The 20,043-nt window shown below is 40.2% G+C and overlaps 1 protein-coding gene across 3 annotated transcripts in view; it reads right to left on the bottom strand.

The window, feature by feature from the left end:
* The window catches only part of LOC109423928 (bone morphogenetic protein receptor type-1B), a 726,945-nt gene that overhangs the window by 71,329 nt on the left and 635,573 nt on the right, over positions 1-20,043 (bottom strand). The window contains exon 1 of one of the 3 annotated variants that reach the window (XM_062849820.1): positions 15,612-17,045. The exons of the other annotated variants lie outside the window; for them this stretch is intronic. Coding sequence (XP_062705804.1) covers positions 15,612-15,645 — 34 coding nt within the window. The 5' untranslated portion in view covers positions 15,646-17,045. Of the gene's footprint in view, positions 1-15,611; positions 17,046-20,043 lie in introns of those variants that run through there. 3 annotated transcript variants of the gene reach the window in all.

The following is a 20,043-nucleotide window of genomic DNA, read 5'->3' on the forward strand; positions in this document are numbered from 1 at the left end:
GTTTATTCGTCGAGCTTGTCTAAAACAGGTTGAAACTGTTACAATATGTTCAAGCAAATTCCGAAAATTCGTAACATGCCAGAAAAAGCAGTGACACGACGGCAACCCACAGACCTCCCGTTCGAGTGGGCTGTCGAAATCATAATCGTTGTTCGGAAAGATGTCTTCGCTCCGTAATAAGCCCGGTTGCCCACCACCAACCGATCCGCCACTCAGTGGCGACACATGGCTTCCCCATACTCTCCCCCGATCGTTAATGTCACATATAAACAATGTGAAGAAGTCCGCCCACTTGTCACTTGTCATGGAGGCTCGATCAAGTACCCCGTACGCTCGGTCTCCGTTTGCGCAGCACCTAGGTGTGAATATATTGGACAATAATGGGAATTCTGGGTAACTTATCATTAGCCTCCTTGAGCCTGAACGACACTTAATCAATCACACTCATTTGCCGCTGAACCAGCACCGGTAATTCCCATCCATGTGGCTACTAATTATCGTCTTTTGGGGCAAACGATCACTACAGCAGTGATCATCGCCGGTGAGATCTCGTTGCGCTTGAAGTCAGTGATTTACCTTCGCTAACTTGACGAGGAGATTGGACCCTGGCGAGGAGGGTTGAGTGCTTTCACTCCGGCGCGAAGTAATTACAATGTCGTCGTCCGAAACGGGCACCCAGAGCAGAGCAGACAGAGGCGTAGGATTGCCTCTTCTGCTGTTGTGGTGGTTGTTGTTGACTTGACGTTCTTCGGCCAGCTGGCTGGCGCGCCATCATTCGGGTTTTCTCGCGTTCGCTTCTCCAAACGGCCACCGCACCGACACGAACGATGACGACGATCGCAGTTCGTCTTAAAATTAAATGTGTTATTGATTTTTTCTCCTCCTGATCGGACGGTTTTCGGCGCTCCTCGTCTTCCTCCTCATTCTCTTCCGTCTTCTCGCGGTCTTCATCTTCGGAGGTGTCGTCGTCGCCGTCTTGCTCCGATGCTGCTTGCTACCGCGTATTGCTCACGCGTTCGTAAACATGTTAAACTGTTTCTTAATTCGGCAATTATTACATTATCATTATTATGGCTGTTGTTATTTATTTTTATTATTATTAATATTAATGGTTTCTGGGAGCTGCTGTTGTTGAACTCTCGTCTACGGCTTCGTTGTTGCTCGGATCTCTTCTTCCACACACACCGTGCTGTGCCTGTTCTGAGCTCTGCTTTACTCACCTCGTTGACCACTTATTTGTCTGACAACAATTATGTTTTTGATACTACTTATTTCGACTTTTGCTTTTTTTATTGCTGCTTCACGATACCACGCTAAGAAGAAAACCGTATAAAGCTAAACAAGCCTTGCGGTCGATCAACCGTTCAACCTGGCGAAAGGTCTAACGGCATTCGTCTACGATCTACCAAAACCAATGATCCAAGGTCGTAAAGCATCATTATCTCCACAATTTCGCCCCGATTCCTTTCCACATATTTCACCTTGGCAGCATCATAAGCTGGAATAAATAACCCTCAATCACAACCAGATCCTCACGGAATTCGCCTTCTGTCAACTGATCGGCACCTAGGTACCTTGTTGGTCGTTGGTTTACAGACTCGCATATTCATCCACGGTCCTCAATCTCCCAACTACAGCGAGTAAGAGTTCGGAGGTTCATTAATTCTGTCACTCTTGTGTGTGCGGACCGGTCTGAGAAGAGCCCCAGCGCCAAAGTTGAATATTATTTATCGCTTAATAAAAGAGCAATTTTCAGCAATCATCATCATTTGGGGTTTTAGGAGGTTCCATGCCTGCCTGGTTTCAATCCCAGAGCGTGTGTGTAGGTTTGTCACTTGACCATCACTTGAGCTGAATGACTGACTGTTGTCGTTGCAGATTCGCCACTACTGACTGCAGCAGTGTTTAATGGTTTGGTTACACGATGTGGGGGTGTTTCGATCGTATACACCCCCGTCCCGGTCCGGTCCGGTTCGGTACCCGTACCCGTACTTTGTGTACCCCGCCCGTCCGTGTACGTACATGATTAAAAAGCAGGATTTGTGGCCGTGTTTGCGCCGAAATGACACTCACAATGGACTATTAGGCTGTGGGAGGAATCGGTTTCGAATGGGTGGACAATTTATTGTTATGGGAGGTGCTCTCGATCGGTCGGTTGACGGATGGTGAAATGGGACAGTTAAGCGAAGTTTAAGTAGAGATTGGGGTTGGGTAATTACTTGTATCTCTGAACCATCATATTTGTCGAAAAGCAATTTCAGCAATAAGTATATTATAAGTTATTCATACAAAAGAATTTGCAATCTCTACGAAACGACATTCAATTCTGTGACATCAGAGGCCGAAAAAGTCAAGTGGCTCCGTAGCTTGGAGGAAGGAAGCGCCAGTCTAGTGCATTGGAAGTTATGGGTTCGATTCCCACCGGAGCACGTGGATTTCTCCTCGCAATTCCAATCTTTATTTGTTGATCAAATACGTGTTTCTGTTGCGTGCATGAATGTCAAAGCTTTTAACGTTGTAACTCCAACTTGGCTTGGCTAGCTTAAGAAATTAACACAATGAAATGGATTTTCATGAGCTTATTTGATCTAGCACAAAACATAGGACTTCCTGTACCATTTTGAGAAGTTTAAATACCTCCAAGACTGCTAAGCCATCTCCCAAAGTTCTATATCAAAACAGTCGAAACCCGATAAGCACAAACACCTCAGGAGTTATATTTCAGAGTTCCATTCCTATTCGGGACTAAGGAGTTCATGTCTGGAACGCAGGTGTTCCTTTTCAGAACTCAGAAGTTTCTGCTTCATTCAAAATTATCTTACAGAAATTCATAAATTTCTGTCTCAAACTCAGCAATTTTGATTGGAGCCTTGGGTCTCTGTTCCAAATTGAGAATATCATGAAATCAAAGGACTTTTTGTCCAGAACTCAAGAGTTGCTGTTTAGAATCCGGAAGTTTATTTTCCAAGTTCTGAAGTTCCTATCTGAAATTCAGGAATATCTGTCACAAACTAGGTTTCGGTGAGAAAGCTGTTCCAGGACGAGAAGCTTCTGATTGAAATTCAGGAGTTGCTGCCCGAAACGCAGAAACTTTTATTTTAATATTTCGGAATTGCGGCCTGAATATCTAAATTTAGGTCTTATTTTTTTGTAAGTAGCTTATTGCTCCATTTAAAAAAATCTGCTTCCTATCAGAATCTTAAAAGTTATTGGTCAGAGTTTCTCAGTATCTGTCTCAAATTAAGAAATTTCCGTCCGTTCGTTTACTAACTTCTTTCGAGAATTCAGGAATTTATTGCTGAAATTTATGATTTTCTTAAACTCGGAAGTTTTGGAACTTTCTGTTTCATACTGAAGAGAAACATTGTTATTGTCTGGAACTCAGTCGTTTGTGTCTCAAATATAAGAATTTCTGTGTTTAATTGTGTGTGTCTGAAACTCAAACAAAAAATAAATAATTTATCAACTTTCCATATTGGATCCATTTTTCATGTCTCTGATTATCCACTATCCAGTTATTCTAATCCGGATCTCACATTTGATCCAACCCGTGCATTTCAAATGATCTTTTCTAAACATTCTTCCATTTACATCCCACGATCATCCCTACTATCGATCGCAAAGTTCAAATGCGCCTCCCAAACAAATGTCATGTAACTGATTTGAAATTCAAATTTATCCACTCGAAAGATGACATCCTCTCTCTGTGTCCAGAACCTAGTACACAGAAAGACAAACAATACCACGTTTTCTAGTTTGGTTGGAAGCGACAACGCAAGAAGAACAGAAAAAGCCATCGAACCTTTTCTGGAAGAACTTGAAACCTCTACGACGAAGCAGAAGCGAGAAGGAGAAACATTAAATTTTACGATTTTTCTTGTCGTCCCACTATGGTTTTGCTTTGGATCCCGTACCTCCTCTACGTAGAAGCATAAATCTTCACTACGACTCTGTCCTTGGAACGTTTCTGGCTGTAGAGGTTCCCTACTTGGTCTCGTCCTAGGAACCGTTCCCGTTTCAGATTTCGCTCCACACAGATCTGCTGGATTCCTATCAAGGCTCTCAGCTGAAGAAACAGAACAGATCTTTGTTCCGTTCCGTTCAATTCGGACCGCGTGCATGGCATGGCATCGAGGGTAATCATGAAAGCCCTCATGAAATTTAACACCAGTAGTGTCAGCGGTGTGCATTCTCAATGCCTAATTTATGGCCGTGCATTGTGAGTAGTGTGGCTGCCTTTGGGATGGGTCAGGCCAAAAGGATCGCTCCATGCTGGGATAGGGATGCGAGGGATGAGAAACAGCAGAGAGAAAAAGTATTTTTGGTTTTGTTTTGGAGAAAAAGGACTGCTGGGGAGTCGGTATGAAATGCCTTTTTCTGTGGGTGAATGAAATTTCTAAATTTTAGAATGTTATTTCTGAGTAAGAGACATAATTTCTACCGAAGATTTCTAAAACTCAGGTGTCAACTCGGTCTAAAACTCACTGTTTTCTCTTCTGTCTGAGTTTATGTCTGAAAGTCACGAGTTTCTGTTTGAAAGTCACGAGTTTCTGTTTGAAACACACGAGTTTCTGTTTGAAACTCACGAGTTTCTGTTTGAAACTCACGAGTTTCTGTTTGAAACTCACGAGTTTCTGTTTGAAACTCACGAGTTTCTGTTTGAAACTCACGAGTTTCTGTTTGAAACTCACGAGTTTCTGTTTGAAACTCACGAGTTTCTGTTTGAAACTCACGAGTTTCTGTTTGAAACTCACGAGTTTCTGTTTGAAACTCACGAGTTTCTGTTTGAAACTCACGAGTTTCTGTTTGAAACTCACGAGTTTCTGTTTGAAACTCACGAGTTTCTATTTGAAACTCACGAGTTTTTGTTTGAAACACACGAGTTTCTGTATGAAACTCGCGAGTTTCTGTTTGAAACTCACGAGTTTCTGTTTGAAACTCACGAGTTTCTGTTTGAAACTCACGAGTTTCTGTGTGAAACTCGTGAGTTTCTGTTTGAAACTCGCGACTTTCTGTGTGAAATTCACGAGTTTCTGTGTGAAACTCACGAGTTTCTGTGTGAAACTCACGAGTTTCTGTGTGAAACTCACGAGTTTCTGTGTGAAACTCACGAGTTTCTGTGTGAAACTCACGAGTTTCTGTGTGAAACTCACGAGTTTCTGTGTGAAACTCACGAGTTTCTGTGTGAAACTCACGAGTTTCTGTGTGAAACTCACGAGTTTCTGTGTGAAACTCACGAGTTTCTGTGTGAAACTCACGAGTTTCTGTGTGAAACTCACGAGTTTCTGTGTGAAACTCACGAGTTTCTGTGTGAAACTCACGAGTTTCTGTGTGAAACTCACGAGTTTCTGTGTGAAACTCACGAGTTTCTGTGTGAAACTCAGCGAGTTTCTGTGTGAAACTCAGCGAGTTTCTGCGTGAAACTCAGCGAGTTTCTGTGTGAAACTCACGAGTTTCTGTGTGAAACTCACGAGTTTCTGTGTGAAACTCACGAGTTCCAGTGTGAAACTCAGCGAGTTTCTGGGTGATACTCACGAGTTTCTGTGTGAAACTCGCGAGTTTCTGTCTGAAACTCACGAGTTTCAGTCTGAAACTCACGAGTTTCTCGCAGAAGATTAGAAAACGAAACTACATTTTACCCCAATATCTTCCAAAAGGCTGACATTATACCAAGGAATACCTCCGGACACAATGCATTCGTGTTCGAAGGAATCAGCATTCATAGTATCTTCCAACTTTTTTCATTATTCACAGCTTTGCTTTGTTCGTAGATTTGTGCCTTCAAAGTTCAATGCGAATTTCGGTCAAAAGAATCAATTGCCAAAACTACAGGAGTAAAAAAACGATCAAACGAAACTGTGAATGCATTCATTTGTTGCACTCTGTCGTTGTTCCGATTGTGTCGGCCGAACAACAACGTGGTACATTCTGTGTGCACTTGGAAGAATGCGAGAATTTTTCGAGGCAACATGTGCAATGCAATGTCCCGAAAAGGAGGTAGCATCCAGCGAAGATGACACTGAAAGAAAAAGTGTGTCAATTTTGGCCATTCTTCTTCGTCAGTGTCACATGTTTCCATTGATCTTTCTTTTTTCTAGGGAGCTGAAAGGGGATTATCCCACAGATTCTTGTTTTGCGACAATAGCGCGCAAACTGCAGTGCGAGCGAAGAATATTTAGAATTCTCACCAAACGACGAATATGCGTTTGTACCAGGAAAAGGCAACCCTTCAAGAGTAGAAGTAACAAAGCATATCGTTCGTTTCCCAAGAATTTTATTCGACTCAAGAGAATTAGGTCTTTTACTCGGAATGAAAAGCACCGAAAAAAGAGTTAATTAATTAAAATTAAAAAATCGTATATTCAACACGTCTCTCACCATTAATGCAAGAAGGCTCCCCGAACGCTATAGGCACGAAGGGGAAAAGGAAAGAATTTCCTGTTGAATTAAACCACAGTTGACAGTCGTCGCACCATCGCCAGAACTTCACTGGATCGTACAGACTAGCATAGCAAGCAAGCAAGCAACCAAGCAAGCAATGGTAGTGTATCGAATTAAATGCCCTCCACTTGGGCGAGAATAGAATGGAAACGAAATGCGGAGAACGAGAAAGAGATTTTTCAGCAGATTAGATACGGATTAAACCGCATCCAGGCTGGGTACTGGTCTCTCTGTCAGCTTAACACGGAGTTGTGGCGATAGAAATTTGGTTTTTGAAAAGCTGAATTGGTAATTCGGAAATTTGAATTAATCCATCTATGGTGAGGTCGTTCCATGTTATTTTTTTATAAATAATAAATATGGAATGACCTCACCACCGACGATTTGACTTGTATCTTCGAAACTGAAGATCAGGATTTTGGAGTCTAAACCGACTAAGCTGACAGTTTTTCTTTCTGATCACTCGACTAAACCAGAGTATGATGAAAGATTGAATCCAGATATTTAGAAAGAAGAAAAAACGTGAAGTTACAAACGATATCATACAATCGCTCGTTAGAATCTGCCTCTCTCAAACCGGCCTTCTCGTTGAACTTCAACTGAAATTTCTTTCCCCGAAACATTCTGATCATAAAAGTAAAACGTGATCAACTGGAAGTACACGTGAACAAACTCTTCAATTAATTAAAATGGAATTCTTCCTCTTCTCCTCTTTGCCACGCAATTCAACCCAACCACCAGGGGAAAACTTCACTCGAAAATTAACCCAAACTGGACAATCAAGACAAGATACTACTTCGGTTTACGGGAATGCCGCTCCGCGCTGTTGTTGCTGCTGCGGCCGCGCCGTCCCCAGCGATAAGGAAAGTGATTATTATTCTAGCTCCGTTGTTCGTCCTCTTCGAATTTGGTGGTTTCCCTCCGCAGAGGTGAGCGACGACGACGACAGAATTGTCGAAATTAATTTCTTTCTTCGATGCAGTTGGACGCAATCCACACAGGGCCCAGGCATCGAGTACCTAAACGCTCACGAAAGCAATCGAAAACCGAATACCGAATTGGATGCGTTTCCTCGATGCAGCGACACCTTTTTTTCTCGAGAGTTTTAAATTTGGGGATCTACCTACTGCATGAGATTGAAAAAAAAACAGGGGGAATTGGAGGGATGGAAACGGAAACGCTGACGACACGGTCTTCTCCGGACCGGATTGGACTGCAGTGGACTGTGGGCAAGACTTTCCTACGACGCGACGGGTGTTGTAGGTAGAGATAATTTCCAATCGGAAAGTGAAGACGAATTCATTAAAAATACGACACTGATGGACAACAATCGAAACCCGTTTTTCGAGGAGTGAACTTTTAATTATGGGAGATTGAGTAGGTGCTCGGGGAAAGGACAGGTGAATCGAAATTACTACGTTGGCTCTCGAGGTTGCGGTCCAGGTACGTATTATTTGTAAGAATTCATGTAAAGTTTTGACTGACAGGCGAGCTCGCCTTACTCAGAAAAGCTGGAATGATACGGTGGGCTGGGTGTATTGTGAGAATACCGGAGAAATACCAGGCAATGATGGCGTCCGTCTCGAATCTGGATGGTACAAAAAAGTCTATAACGTTGTGGTTTTATAAGACTCAGTTGATAAAACTGACGGTCACATGGCTAATTGATACATGACAATCAATCTTTGGTGAGCTTGTTCCATATTATTATAAAAATGCTAATTAATAATCATTTGGGTTCATCAAGACATATCGGTGCATTTTCATAGATCGGTGCTCATGAAATCAATGCACATGGATCAGAATTCGAGGCAAGTTTTTACTTTGCAGGGTTGTTATACGGCATCCTCACAGCATACTCTACTCACAATTTTCTAATAGCTTTAACACCTTCTGGATACTGGTATCACTGTTGAAAACAGTCAAGAAACCTCTTGTTGCGAATTATAACAGTATTTCACTGTTTCAACCACTTACAGTTGAATTAAATTCGAAATTCGTATCGAACATTTTTAGAAATACATCACCAAACTCCCAACCGGAGGAAGACGGCGCGCAACTCAGAACCTCCAACCAAAACAGAAATCAACCAACATCGCCGGGGCGTATGTTTTTTTATTCCTTTATTTTCGGGGGGGAACTATCTTATCTCGCACGTCTCCTGTCAAACCGCCCGAACGCCGAACGTGTAGTTACAGCAGCGTGCTGCTGGCCGTGTTGCTGATAAGAACCCGCGTGAAGAATGGGTTTAACGAACTTTCGCTCTCTCTCTCTCTCTCTCTCTGCGTGTCTCTCGCATTCGTCTACCTCTGCCTGCTTTATTCACCTGGATCTGGATCGTAAAAGCTTCAACGGTAAACAGAACGATCCCCCGGCCCGGCGGAGTCGCAATTATCGTCATTTTATTGGGTTCAATCTGGGGGGAGAGAACGATTGCTGTCCAGGGAGATCGAGATCTCTTTGATAGGAGTTTTAGGAAAATTGAAATCACCGAACAAACGGAAGCAATTGCTGTGATCCTTGCGACAGAATCCTCAGAATTTGGCTACCAATCTAGTTGACTTCGACGCTTTTCACTCCCCAGCGGATTCTTGTCTCGATTTAACACCTTCGTAAATGGAGGCGTTCCCCCAAGCAAGCGAGCCAGCCAGTCAGCCAGCAGCAAGCCAAGATTTAATCAATGCCCTCGGAGCCCGCCGTTATTAAATTTCAACCTGACAACCACAAGAATGAAGAACGGCAGCAGCAGCAGCAGCAGCATCTTCAGCTCTTCTAGGCAAGTCACCACCACCGAAGATATAGGAGCCACCTCGACCTCGAAAGGAGAGCGAAAATGAAAAATGAAAAAAAAAATACAACCCACTGTACGATAAATCGTAATAATAATATCGGTCGGACCAGGGGTTCTCAAGTTTCGTTGTTGAAATTCATTATCGAAGCTGTTTGAGAGCACTTAAAATGACATTTCAAAAGCATGGTGTCTTAACATAAGGTGTTTATCTAAAGAATGGACTGAAAAAAAGTGGAAAACACAAACTAATGTTTAACTTTCCAGGTAAAAATTTGATGCTGTACAAACGTTTCTCCAACTATTTTAAATCAACAAAAGCTGAGCACGAGGAGTACAATCCTTTATTCAGCTCTTGAACATCTAATTTTGGTGATTTTATACAACCTTTAGCTGATTTGAGGTTCATTGAAAGACTTAATATGCGCTTAATCAGTAGTCAATTAAATTTATTGATTGTGTAAAAATAAAAACACTTTGGTGAACCTATATTGTTACCATTAGCTGGTTCTATTTCCAAAGGAGATGTTTTAGAATGTATAAATTAATATGTAGGAAAACTGGGAATTGAACTCGGACCTTCTGATTTATAGTCACTCACCTTAGCACCTAGACCTCACATAATTGTATACGTATGTTCGAAAACAAGAGCTTTACTTATTGTGTCTGAATAGTCAATAACATAAGTTGAATTAAGGCTGTATTTAGGCTGAACAAGCGATGTTGACTTCACAAATATATGCTTGGGACAGCTGTCAAAAAATATTTGATTGAAGGTTGAACAATAGATCATTAATTCCACATGTTGGTGTATGCTTTCAAGCTGGTTACACAGATGAAGAATATTCTATTCAACTTGATATTCAGTCATCTATGTATTGCTGATTAAAGAGCTTGAACAAGCCATACTTCAGACCAATATTCAGCTGTCATTGTGTTCAGCCACTGACACCATTAATTAGCCCCTGTTCAGCTAATACTTTCACTGTTCAGCATTCATTGTTTCTTGGGTTTTGATTGCATGCACAAAAATAGCTGATTTTTCGACGAGGAATAGTACATTATGTATAGTTAAGTATTTGCGCAGATATTGGAGATACAATAAAATGTGATAATGGAAACTCACGCCGCTATTAAAAATTCTAAAATCAGTGTGCACGATTTTGACCGTAGAACTGGCAACTGATTTTTATAAAACTATGAGAGTGTAAAATTCTTATGTTAAACTATTTTAAGTGAAAATTTCAGCCGTTTTGGTTGAATACTTTCAAAGTTAATCAGTTTGAATTCCACTATGCCAAAACCCACATCTGCTATATATGGTTATAACTTTTTAATGGTTAGATCAAATTGAATGAAATTTTGACACAATACTTCTACGTACGAACAAAAAAAAATTGAAATCAGTTCAGTATTTTTGGCTCTACTGTTTAGGTAAATATGTGATATTTTTAAAGTGTTTGTTTTCCCAAGGTTTTCAAATGACAGGAACTTCTTCAGACATATTGTTAATAATTACTTCCTAAAAAAATCTTTCAGAAAACTCTTTTATTGCCCCAAGAATACCGCTTATTATTGCTTCAATCAGATCGCTCTTAGAAATCTCTTGCTGCAAAATTAATCTTGTTCAAAAGCACAGCGATTACAATACCACAATCACTTCTAATATTGTTTTCTTACGTGGTAGCTTCCAAGAAAAAAAAGAAATACAAAAATAAGAAACACAAACAAAACAAACAATCCTCTGTTTCCGTAGGATGAAAAATAAAAATTCATCTTGCTTAGTTGTAATAACGCTGTCTCTATTAGAAAATGTTGAGTCAGTCTTTTGAACGGCTCTACCCTATTTGGCATAATTCCATTTGGCATAATGCCGTTTGGAATAATGCCGTTTGAAATAATGCCATTGGGCATAAAAGCTATTTGGCATAACGGCTATTTAGCATAATGGCCATTTGGCATAACAAGAATGCACATTTTTACCAAGAAGCCTGTTCTTCGTATTATGCCAAACGGCATTATGCCAAATAGTTTTTATGCCAAATGGCATTATGCCAAATGGGGTAGATCCTTTTGAACTTTCAAATTCGTTCAGTGAAACTTATTTTTGTTTTCGGAATTGCTTGACAAGTTCGTAATTTTTGGGAAAAATCACTGGTACAACTTTGAACGAAAGATTTTCAATCCTAGGAAGCAAAAGATCCGAAGGACTCTGCAACGGATTTCAATCAAAATTTGATTGATATGTTGGATTTTGAGGCACCGAATGTAAAACATGGTTAACAAGTTATTGAAAATTTCGGGAAAAATAGGAAATTTTTAAATTTTCGACAAAAATTTTAAATTTCCTAATTTTTGACAAAAATCTGTCATTTCTTAATTTTTGTCCAAACTGCGAAAGGGACACTAGCTGATGTTCCTAACAGTAAAGCTGATTAAGATCCAAAAATACAAGATAAAATTACAGCTTCAATTTATAAGGGTGCAGTTTTGGAATAATCAAGCATATTAAGTTAATGACAGTTTCAATTTAAAAAAAAGTTTGTTGGCATATTTCCCGAAAAAAGTGTGAAAAATTCTTAGAAAAGTTTTCGAGTGTATTTTATACATGCTTCTGAATGCCTCCGGAAAGCTATCGAGTAAGGAACATAGAAAAAGTTACCCAGACAACCAGTAATCGTATAAGATGTCGTAAACGATGATAAAGTGGAGGCCATATGCGTGCTTGCCTCCATTTAGGTACATGTTAAATGTACGCATGTCGCCTCCACTTTAACATCTTATGCAGCGTCTTATACGATCACTGGTTGACTGGGTAATAACGCATTTCATGAAATCTAGGAAAAGATACGACAGTTGCATTCTCTTTATATTGTTCTAAATTGAATGGTCGTGCAGAATGATGTTTGCTTAAAGTTCTCATAATTATATCTTTATGGAAGTTTCAAGACAAATATTTAGAGGTGAATCTGCAAAAATCTTATTTTTTAATTTTTGGCTGATCTTTAGGACTATTCTGCATATTTTGAAATGGTTTTGATGTCTTTTAAAGTACATTTAAAGTTGATGTTGTAATCACTTTTTAGATGTCACTGTTTCAAAATTTTCCCATATACTTCATCAAAGAATGTAAAAATGTAGGGATGCTTCAAATTAAAAATAAGAAAGATCAAAAATCTAAATACTCAAAATTCCGAATCAAAACGAATGACCTTCCGAAACATGTTTAAATCGATTTTGTATAACGAAAAATGATACCTAGATAAAAAAAAATACATGGGTGTTTGAGGGGCTAATTGAAAAAGCTTTCCAATTCAAAATTCTGATAATGTTTCAATCAGTTCGGGTGGAGAAATTTTCAAATTCTTATGTATTGCCATCCCAAGCAGCACACAAGTCACAAAGGAGTGTCGACAGCGCAGGTTTTTGGTTGTACAGGAGCTACATTCATGTAAAACCAACTCAAAGGCAGAATAACTTGAAAATGACTCTTGTCCAACCAAAAACCTGCGCTGTCGCCACTTCTTTGTGACTTGTGTGCTGCTTGGGATGATTCTTTCCTTGAAGAAGCAGCTCACAATGAAAACTATTGAATAAATAAAAGAAAATCTATAAAAAATGTGTTATGAAGTTTTTCAAAAACGACAATTTTATAAATTATGACGTAATTAATTAAGAGGAGCGTTTTATAACCCCACCACCATCTTGGTGAACATTCATGCACTTTGCTTGTATCCCCTTCCTTATACGGTACTGGACAAAATAAAGTACGCATTGGTTGATTTGCATTTCGGAGCTCTGAATCTTAGCTTCCAGTGCACAGATTGACTTCAAAATTTATTTGACCACTTTTAATAGCTTGAAATGAACAATGTTAAGAAATTACACTATTACATGCAAGATTTCAAAAGTTATAGCAAAATTTGCATTTCGAAAAAATTAAAAAAAAAATGATTTTGGAATAATTCCGAAATTTCAATATTTAGACTTATATGTTTTCTGTAAAGTTGGCCAGTCCAACGAAACACACACAATTTTTATAAAAAACCGTTTACATAAAATATTTCGTGTATAAAATTATTGGAAAATCGCAATTTAGCCATTTTTCTTGAACTGGGAGTTTCGCAATATTTAACAAAAGTTTTTCTGAGAAATATTTTCTTTTTTTTCACTAACCAAACTGCAAGTTACTATGAAAGCTGAGATCAACTCCTCCAAATATTAGTTTTTTTGTATGAAAAGCAACAAAGCACACTTTATTTTGTCAAGTACTGTAATTACCCACGTGGTATATGTACGACCCCTTGATAATATTTCTGAACGACAGGTGTCATGAAAATAAAAAAAAAAAAACAAAAAAAAAAGAAATTAAAAGACAACATACTTCGGTAATTCAAATATTAACCGGAATTAGAATCTGTAAAAACTATAACCAAACGTGGGTCTTGAAATTAGGTGTGTAAAATCAGCAGTAACAGAGATAGTTGCAAAAACTAATGGTCAAAATACTAAACTAACTATTTTGACCATCAGACGAAGTTGACGATTTTTATTATTATTAATTTATTTTAAGGACCTTTTAACTTCGTCCGGACCGGACCCAAATGACTTCCATCATTCGGGTCCGGTCCGGACGAAGTTGACAAAAATAGTGACTTAGAAATATGACAAAGTGACTAAATAGTGACTTTCAGTACAAAATAATATACAGGCTAAAAGTTTTGAATCAATTTCATGGAAAAAAAAAATCACGCAATACACCAAAGGTTATATGAAACGAATATCTACTATTTGAAAGTTTATATCGATCATCAAGCAAATGAATCTGGGCATCTTCGATTACTCCTCAGTCGAAGCGGATGCCTTTGAGTTTTTATTTTTCTTCTGCAAAACACTGGGATTTTTGCGAAACTTATGAAAAAAACGGCAGTATCGATTAAGGAACTTTAGAAAAAGTATACAGAGATTTACTAAACGGATGACTATAAAATTAGCTGTGGGTATTTCCTTTTAAACTTGTAGAGTAGAGAAATTTTAGAAACAAATATTTGAGCATTATTCAAAGGATCATTTCACGCTATTCGTAGAACTACTGCTGTAATTTGAAATCCAGGTTGTGACTCAAAATTTTGTCCGATGTGGATAAAAAGTCTTTCAATGTTCACACCTTCCTGGCAGAATTTGTACGTAGCGAATGACGGTGCTTCTTATAGAATTTAGCTAAGCATTCTACGACAACTTAAAAGACAAACTTTTAATGAAATTCATGTAGAAAGCGTACATAGACAAACGCATGTCAAATGTGCGAATTTATTAATATAAGAATTTCTCAAACAAGTTTATAGTTCACTATAATAAAAATAGCAGAGTTCATTTAGAAAATTAAGACAGAATTCATTTGATGAAAACATGTCCAACGTATAAAAAGCTTAAAATAAGAGTTACAGGAAGAAGATCAACGGTCATTTAGAATACCTAATGACTAGAATTTTGACTAAATGCCTACATTCTTTGAAAATTTCAAAAGTTGTTGGTGATATTCTCATAATAATTTCAGACGTCAGGCTCGTTTACTCTCGGTCGGTTTTTTAATGAAATTCCGGGAGAAGTTATTGAGTTTACAGAGTAGCTATCGACTGTGGAATCTGAAAACCATTCTATATTCTCCTTCAACAGAAAAAAAATGTTATATTCGATTTCTTGGCACCTGAAACAGCCCAACCGTCAACATTCAACTGATTGTTGGGAACGTCATGAAAATAAGGACGCTACATAGTGCCTCGCTACCAGGTCTGAGTGTATACTACATGAGGAATAGGATATAGAGAATAGATGTGCATGGTCATTGTTTTGATTGAAAAAAAAAAAAACTGCCTACAATTACTCAAATTTAAAAGGTGTGTATTCAAACTGTTTTTGAAAAAGATAGGAAATCTACAACTTTCGGCTATTCAGTCTCGCGAATTCAAACGGTAGTTTGTTAACTGCCCGACGTTTTGGCTGCGTTTGGCAGCCTTCTTCTTGGGGAAATTATTTATATTTATGTTCATATTTCTTCGAATACAAAAAAAGTTCTTTTTAAAACATAGATTTTCCGTGCAGCAGACGAGCCTCACATCTTTGAGAACCACTCGCACCAAGAAATAAGAAATCGCCTTACGCGACCCAAATAAACGACCCAAAGCCTTATTCGGGGATAGCACCTTACGCGGACAATTCTTAAGCTTAAGCTCAGGCTCAACCCGGTAACCTGGCGTGGCTCCGCGTGCCCCGTCGAAAACGGAGCCACCACACCGGCAACAACAACAACAACAACAGACAAAACGAAACGAAAGGAAAAAAATCAGGAGAAAAATATATATTTTTCTAATTTATTATTTACCATTTGCCTTCTTTTTTCTGTATTTCGGCGCCATGTCTGGATCTTCCTCGGGCGCGTCTGTGTTCCTCCGTCGTCGTTGTGCTCCTCCTTTCGGCAGGCTCTTCTAGACTCGTAACCGAGAGCAGAGCAGCAGCAGCAACAGCACCAAGTCTCGTCCCAACGCTTGCAAAGGTAGGAATTGTTCTCCGCTCCCCGGTGCCGGTTGCCGTTGCATACAGACACACAAACACCTCCCGGGGCCTCGATCTCGAGGTAAACGAAGATCTGCTCGGTCCGATCTACTTCGCTTATGCTTCACTTATGCTTCGCGTACCACACCACTGCACTGTGTCCACCGATGTCCAAGAACGATGATTGTGAACCTTTTGTTTTTGGCAGGTTTTCCTTTTGCCCTTGTCGCCGTTTTCGTCTCCTTCGTCTTTCTCGCTTTGGAGCTCGCAAGAGTTCAATAAATAATAGTCCCCTCGGGCGCGCGCGATTCCTCCCGGACGTCCTGGACGAAGGGATTCTCGCGGTTACCTTGAAGCTGCGAACTGTCAAATCGTCAATTATCGCACGCTCGCCAGTCGCCGTTTGGGCATTTTCCACTTCCCCGGGTTTGTGGCCGTCGAAAAAAAAATGATCGATTGCAGGCCTCGAGATAAACTCCGACGGAAAAATCCGCTCCGTTATAAATCGCAATTTTATTTATAACAGTGTCTTTCTTGATTCACGTTTCGCTTCAGCTTCTTCCGAGTTTGCGTCAAAACATTCCTCGCGCGCGCGTCTGGAGAATCAGAGATTTGTATACAAATACAATTCAACCATGCACGAGGAAAGACGTGTAACAAGCGTTTCTGCGTTTCTGTTTTCTGAGCTGTTTGCACGAGTTACCATACGTCACACAACTGACTGGATGCTACTCAATCTGATGATATGCACTGAACCGAACACTCCAATATTCTTCGCTTCCGCAAACAAAAATCTCCCACATTTGTTGAACACTCACTTCACTCTAATGCTTCGTCTTCCCTCCTCCGAAAGATAATCTAATTTCCACCATAAATTTCCTTGCTCGGTATGCTCATTTCCGTTTTCCGGGATGTTCACTTCTGCACTTGAACCAAGCACAAACTGTTTTCCCTAGTGACTTTCCCAGTCTTTGCTGCTGGAAATTGTTCTTCCCACTACTGTAACGATCCGTGACGTAATCCCAGTGTCGCAGCATACGATGACGAACCGTTCCGATCGAAAAAAAAAAACTTTCTTCCCGTCGACGATGAGATATTAACTCCCGGTAGATCACCACCACCGCAAACCGTGATTTATTCCAACCAAATCGGTGCAGTTAAATCCCACAGAAAAATAAAATTCGAACGCCAAACGAACGCGGAGTAACGAGCAAAACACGACACAACGCTTCTACCGTCCAGCCTGTACTGTTCGCCTCCACGCGAACAAAATTGTTCTCCGGCTCCGTATTGCTCGCTCCGGTACCTGCGCCCGAACGAGAGCGAGCAGAGAGCCACCTCCGCACGTCGACCAATCCGCGGTTCACAGTGCTCTCTCGCGGAGAGCGAAACCGCTTTTCCCATTCTCTGTTTTTCTTTTTTATGCACACGGTTACAGAAGTTACACAGATTTGTGTACTACTAGATCAGCCTCACCGCTGTGTCAAATGTACACAGATACTTTTCCGGCTCCAGCGCTGGCATGAAAACAAAATTAACAATTATTTTTGCACTGATCGATTCCTGATAATGCATGTCATCGTTCAGAGAAAATTAGTTATGAACTTTGCTCCCATACCAGCGCTAGAGCCAGAAAAGTGACTGTGTACATTTGACACAGGGATGGAGGCTGATCTAGTAGTACACAAATCTGTGTACATTGTACACAAGCCTGTGTACATTGTACACAAGCCTGTGTTGTTTCATTTTAGGGTGCACACAGCGTTTTCGGTTCTCTCTCAGTTACTCTCTTCGTTCAAAGATGGTCGTCGCTCGCTCCTCATCGCAGAGCGAACAACCAGCGGGGGCGACGCGACTCCATGCTGCTCATTTCCTGATACACCCCGAGTAGTATAAACATTAAACACAGCACTTTTTCTTTCTTTGGTTTGCTTTATACTCGTGCGTGCCCCCACGAGTATTGCGCGTTGCTCTTTCTCTCCATCTCTAGCCCTCTCTGCACAAGGAAAAAAATCTTATAAATAATAAAGCGGACGTTGGACGTTCCTGCTGTTCGAGATGATGGGGAACGCGCGACTTTGCCCTAGCAGCCCCCTCATACGCCAACGTGCCCCAGTCTTCCGTTTTACATTCGCTGCCAGGCTCTTACGTATGTATACGGAGAAGGCGGCTGCAGTGCAGTGGGTGATAAAACATAAACACTGAATGGATGCAGCTCCATTCGTCTTTTCGCCCGCCCATCCGTTTCAGGGGCTGTGCTCTAGTGCGAACAGAACGCTCCGTTCTAGAATGACTAAAAACTATGGGGTGTGCAGAACTAGAGTGGAATAGTAGAACAATGCTGATGCTGACGATGATGTTCGATTAAGAAGAGTAGAGTAAGCTTAGGCCAGTTGGGTTATTCCGAGTACATGCTTGCCGGAACTTCCCTAAAGACAGTTTTATATACTTCTATACTGCATATACTCATCTCAAAACATAATCTTTCAGTAATGTCAATTGACGTATTCCCGGAAAAATCCAATGAAGAATTTTTGAAGGTATTCTCGTAAAAGCATTGAAACTATCACTGAAGGAAACTTTCGAGGTGTCCGTGTACGAATTTTTGAAGGGAGGAATCCTTGGAGAAATTGTTGAAGAAATCCTTGTAGATATTTCCGAAGAACTCTCAAAAGATGGAATTCTTTGAAAAATCTTGGAATTCACCTAAAGGAATTCCTGGACAATTAGCTGGAATGTATTCAAAGAGAATTTTTTTTTGCCTGAAAGTCTCTATACTTTCAGCCTGGGGCTGGTTCGCCTCTTTTCAAAGAGAAATGTCTGGAGGTATCCGTGGTGCATTTTCAAGAGGAATTCCGGGAGGAAACCCTGGGAGAATTTCGAAAGAGTCTTATCTGTATGAATTCCTGAAAGGATTTCCAGCAGAAAAGTCTGAATGTTTATAGTAAGTCACAGTGACTGTGAGAGAATCATAGTATATATTTCTGTGAGAATCGCAGAACGAATTTCTGAAGAAGCTACTTTGCAGGAGCTGCTGGGGGTATTCTTGAAGGAATCTATGGATATGGATATCCATCCATCTGTGGATGAATTCCCTAAAGACTATTCAAAGATAATGATGAAAGAATTCTTGGATGACTTCTTGGAGAATTCCCTAACTCCAGTATCCCTCAAAAATTACCTAAAGAATTTCCAATACAAATCGCTGGCGAAATTGCTTTAGAAATCCTTCAAGTAATTGAAAAAAAAAATCAAGTGATCCTGGAAAAACTCTTGGGTGAATCTCTAGAAAAGATGATGAAGAAATTTCTGGAGAAATCGCTTGAGGAGTTCGTTGGAGGAGTTTCTGGAGGAATTTCTGGAGAAATCGCTGAAGCAACTCCTAGAGGAATTCAGAAGGAACTTCTAGACAAATTCATGGCAGAATCCCTGGAGCAAATTCCTGGAGAAAATTCTGGTAGTATACCTGGAGGAATTCCTGGAGCAATCGCCAGAAGCAATAATGGAGGCATCCTTGGATAAATTCCTAGAGCAATCCCTGGATGAATTTCTACACAGATCGAAAAAAGAGTGTTAATTTCTGTGACATATAATGTACATGATTGGAGCATGGGATATCACAAAAGTTTACATGACATATCATGTAAAAGTCATCATCCTGGATGAATTCTTGGAAGAAATCATGAAATAATCTCTAGTTGAATTCCCGAAGGATTCTCTAGTAAAATCTGGGAGGAATCCCCGGAGAAACTTTCCCTAGAGAGTTCCTGGAGAAATTCTTGGAAGAATTCCTGGGGAAATTCTTGGGAAAATCCCTGGAGGAATTGATAAAGAAATCCTTGAAGAAATTTATAGAGGAATCAAAGGAGGAATGCCCGGAGGAACTTCTGAACAAACTCCTGAAGAAATCCCTACAGGAATTCTTGAACAATTTCTGAAGATTTCTATCCTTGAATAAATTCCTGGAGAAATCTCTAAAAGAACTCTGGGAACAATTCCTGGAAAAACCCCTGAAGCAATCGCTGGAGGAAATCCAGGAAGAACATCTGGGGAAATTTTTGGCGAAGTCCCTGGAGAAAAGCCTGGAGGAATTTCTGTAGCATTTGCATAAAGAATTCTTGAGGAATCCCTGGAGAAATTTCTGAAGGAATAATTTGAGGATTACTTGGAGACATCCTTCAGTAGGTCGGCTCCAGAAGCACGTTCTCCTTGGAGGTATCCTTGGCGAAATTCCTGGGCAAATGCCTGGAGCAATCCGAGGA

This window comes from Aedes albopictus, chromosome 2 (genome assembly GCF_035046485.1).
Source record: "Aedes albopictus strain Foshan chromosome 2, AalbF5, whole genome shotgun sequence".
In the NCBI taxonomy this organism is placed as follows: Eukaryota; Metazoa; Arthropoda; class Insecta; order Diptera; family Culicidae; genus Aedes; species Aedes albopictus.